Source organism: Arachis hypogaea, chromosome 15 (genome assembly GCF_003086295.3).
Source record: "Arachis hypogaea cultivar Tifrunner chromosome 15, arahy.Tifrunner.gnm2.J5K5, whole genome shotgun sequence".
Classification (NCBI taxonomy): domain Eukaryota; kingdom Viridiplantae; phylum Streptophyta; class Magnoliopsida; order Fabales; family Fabaceae; genus Arachis; species Arachis hypogaea.
The window spans coordinates 158165868-158169426 of NC_092050.1; the positions used below are offsets into that span (position 1 = coordinate 158165868).

At 37.2% G+C, this 3559-nt stretch overlaps 1 protein-coding gene across 1 annotated transcript; it reads right to left on the minus strand.

Moving 5' to 3' along the window:
- Nucleotides 1-204: 204 nt before the first annotated feature.
- On the minus strand, nt 205-2829 carry LOC112749428 (uncharacterized). The gene is made up of 4 exons (XM_072218358.1): nt 987-2829; nt 677-827; nt 447-577; nt 205-362 (listed from the first exon to the last, which is right to left on the minus strand). Exons 1-4 carry the CDS (start codon nt 2827-2829, stop codon nt 205-207), a joined length of 2283 nt encoding a protein of 760 aa, XP_072074459.1.
- Nucleotides 2830-3559: the final 730 nt, after the last annotated feature.

Genomic DNA, 3559 nt, shown 5'->3' on the forward strand with positions numbered 1-3559 from the left:
TTATAATAAAATAATAAATAAAATATAAATAAGCACATAAAAATATAATTATAGTCTAATCTAAACTTGAAAATATCATTCAAATTAAAAGTACTACATAAACCAAATGTTATAATCTCATTCAAATACAAATTCAAAGTTCAAAAGTCAACAAACAAACAACCAAACATAACATAGCAGCATCAAAATGAGCCAAATTTGTCATCAACCATCAAAATCCTCCATAATTTGTTGCAGATTTGCGTCATTGATTTCATCACCTTCATTTCCACTACTTGGACCAGAAAAAGCAAGTGGTGCAGCATAAAATGTACTAGTACTACCACCACCACCACCTTGATCTAAATCAGCATCAATCTCATCTAAGAAAATATAACACATTATCAATAAATTAAAGATCAAAGCTATTGTAATTTATTGTATGTTCAATAAACTATAATACTCACCAAGCAAGTCTTCAATATTACTTGGAAGATCAGGCTCTTTTTCAACAACCTCTTCCGTCACCCAAAAATCAACCTTATCAATAGTTTCAATATCGATTGGATCATATTGGGACTTTTGCTTTCTTTTTTTTCTTTCATTCCTAACAAATTAAATACAATATATGATAAGCCTAGTATATTAGCTATACAAAATCTAATGATATGAAATGAAAGGATGAAATATAAATTACCTGGATTTAAGACGCAAATTATATGTAACATACACAATATCACTTAGCCTATCATGCTCCAATCTATTCCTTCTTGCTGTATGAATTTGATCAAAAAGACTCCAATTCCTTTCACACCCTGAAGAAGCAGATGCTTGGCTAAGAATGCGAACTGCCATTTTTTGTAAACATGGAGCAGAACTACCAAATAACCTCCACCATTCATCTATAAATTACAATCCCATATCTCAAGTATTAGTTATCAAATTAAAGAAATCAAAACATAAAATAAGTAAATAACTAAAGCTTATTATCAAACAGATATTATTACCAGGTTGAAGTTTTTTTGCAGCTAGAACAACTTCAGGCCTATCAAAGCTTTCCTTTCGATCTCTATATATGTGTATTTCTTTCATTGCCTCAACTGAATCTAAATTATTAACCTTGCAATGCAATGTAACAAGATCAAGTAAAGCTCGCATGACATCAGGTGATTCTCTATAATTTTCAGAAAAAAAGCAATCAGGATTCAAGAAATAGGCTGCTGCGTGAAGATTTTTTTTCAAATGTTTGTCACATCTTGAGTTGATAATCTCTGTGTAAGGTTGATATGCACTCTTCCTATGCTTGAACATTTCTTTGATTCCATTTTCTAACCTCAGCATACCTTCATAAACAATTCCCAATGATGGTTTATCATCGGCATCTACCAACCTCAGCAATTTAATCAACGGACTCACAATTTGGCATACAGTAAAACAATCATCCCAAAATTTATTGTCTAGGATAATTGCACTCACAGCTCTCCCATTAGCACTCCTTCCTAATTTGTGTCCGGTAAAGTGTGTATCAACAACCAATTGTTGTAATTCCGATTTGCGCTCAAAGATACTCATCAATGTGAGGAAGACAGTGGCAAAACGAGTTGCACCTGGACGAACAATCTCCCTCCAATCCTCTTTTTGTCTTAGCCAGGACAAGAACACCGTATGATTATATACAAACATGGTAATCTTCGAAGCACGTGTTGCAAGGCTAGAAATATGTGGCATGCTGCTTATATCTTTTAGAATAAGATTCAAGCAATGAGCAGCACAAGGTGACCAGTGAATATTTTCAAATTTCTTATTAATAAGCCTACCAGCAGCAACATAATTCGCAGCATTATCGATCACTACATGAACAACATTATCAGGTCCAATCCATTCAATCACCTCTGAAAACAAGTCACACAAGCTAGAAGCATTTTTAACCATACTTGAGGCATCTACAGATTTCACAAAGCACAACCCTTTCGAACAATAAACCAAAAAATTAATCAATGTTCTTTGCCTTTGATCTGTCCAACCATCAGCCATGAGAGTACATCCAGTTTCTTTCCAAGCAGACCTATAGCTATCAACAACCATTTGACACTCCCTTTTGAGATCGGCTAATAAATTAACCCTCAAAGAGTCGTAAGAAGGACCTTTATAACCAGGCCCAAAGCCAGCTACACCATCCAACATATCTTGAAAAAAAGGTGACATAACCGCATTGAAAGGAATCCTACAATCCAAAAGCCATCTAGCCACTCGCTTATCAACTTCATGAAGCGCCTCTTTGTTTTGAAACACGCTTTTCAGACTTGGTTGACTTCCCGGAGTTGTTCTTGGTGCAAACATAGGAGGAATAATGATTTTTGCTTTCTTTTTTGGATCGCCTCCAACAACCTCCTTAGTTGGTAACTGACTCGGAGTTTGTTGTTCCTCTTGCGCTATTGCTTCATCAATTGCATCCTCACACTCATCGGTACCCTCTTCGTTGAAACTTACTTTCCTTTTACTAGTTTTACTTTTCTGAATCTCTTTCAACAAACCTTCCATTTGTTTTTCTACATCATACGGGACCTTAGAACACTTCTTTATGTCTCCACCTATCTTCGCCAAATGCTTTTTCATTCTATTAATTCCCCCGCCCCCAAAAGTACTCAAACAAAATAAGCATTGGTAATGCGGCTTTCCATTTATATTCTGTAAAGCAACGTATCTCCAAGCAGGATCAGTTTTCTCCCTAACACTAGAAGTTTGTGACTGATTTTCGCTACTCGCGGGAGGAAGAGAACGTTCATTCGAAGCAGAATTATTTTCAGCATTATTATTCCTAGGTAGGTCTTGGTTGATACTTTCTTCCATACCTAAATATTACCAGCAATCCAACCCAATAATCTCAACTCTCAAGTTCACAGCAAATGAACAAACAACATCCAAATTCCAAAATCAGAGTATACAAACAACATCTCAGGTTCAAAAAATTCAGAATTCAATTCACAAAATCATCTCTCAAAATTAGAGTATACAAAACCAGAGTTCACAATGACAAAATCACAAAATCATGTCACAAAATCAGAGTTCACACTATCAGATTTTACAAAATCAGAATTCACAAAATCAATTCATATTTCATCACAGTTTCATGACTTCATCATAGTTCAGTCAGTTCACTCATAAGTCATAACAGTTTCAGAGACTCAGCGTTTCATCAAAATTCTTTGTTCACAGAGTTCACAGAGTATCAGATTTCATCACAAAATCATGTTCATAACTAAATTAAAAAATAAAAATTACCTGGAAATGAGGACTTCAGTTCTTCAACGCTGCTGCTTCTCTATTGCTTTCTCTCAGAGGCAGAAGCTGACGGCGAAGTGGCTGAGGGCGCTGACCGTGCTGACGCTGCTGACGGCGCGACTCTGCTGAGGGCGCGACGCTGCTGAGGGCGACGCTGCTGAGGGCGCGACGCTGCTGAGGGCGACGCTGCTGAGGGCCCGACGCTGCTGAGGGCGCGATGGAGGTTGGTGCGTTGAGTGCTTCAGGCGTTCTGTCTCTCACAGTGGTGGCCGGTGGATCGTGGTGGGTCGTGGCCTCG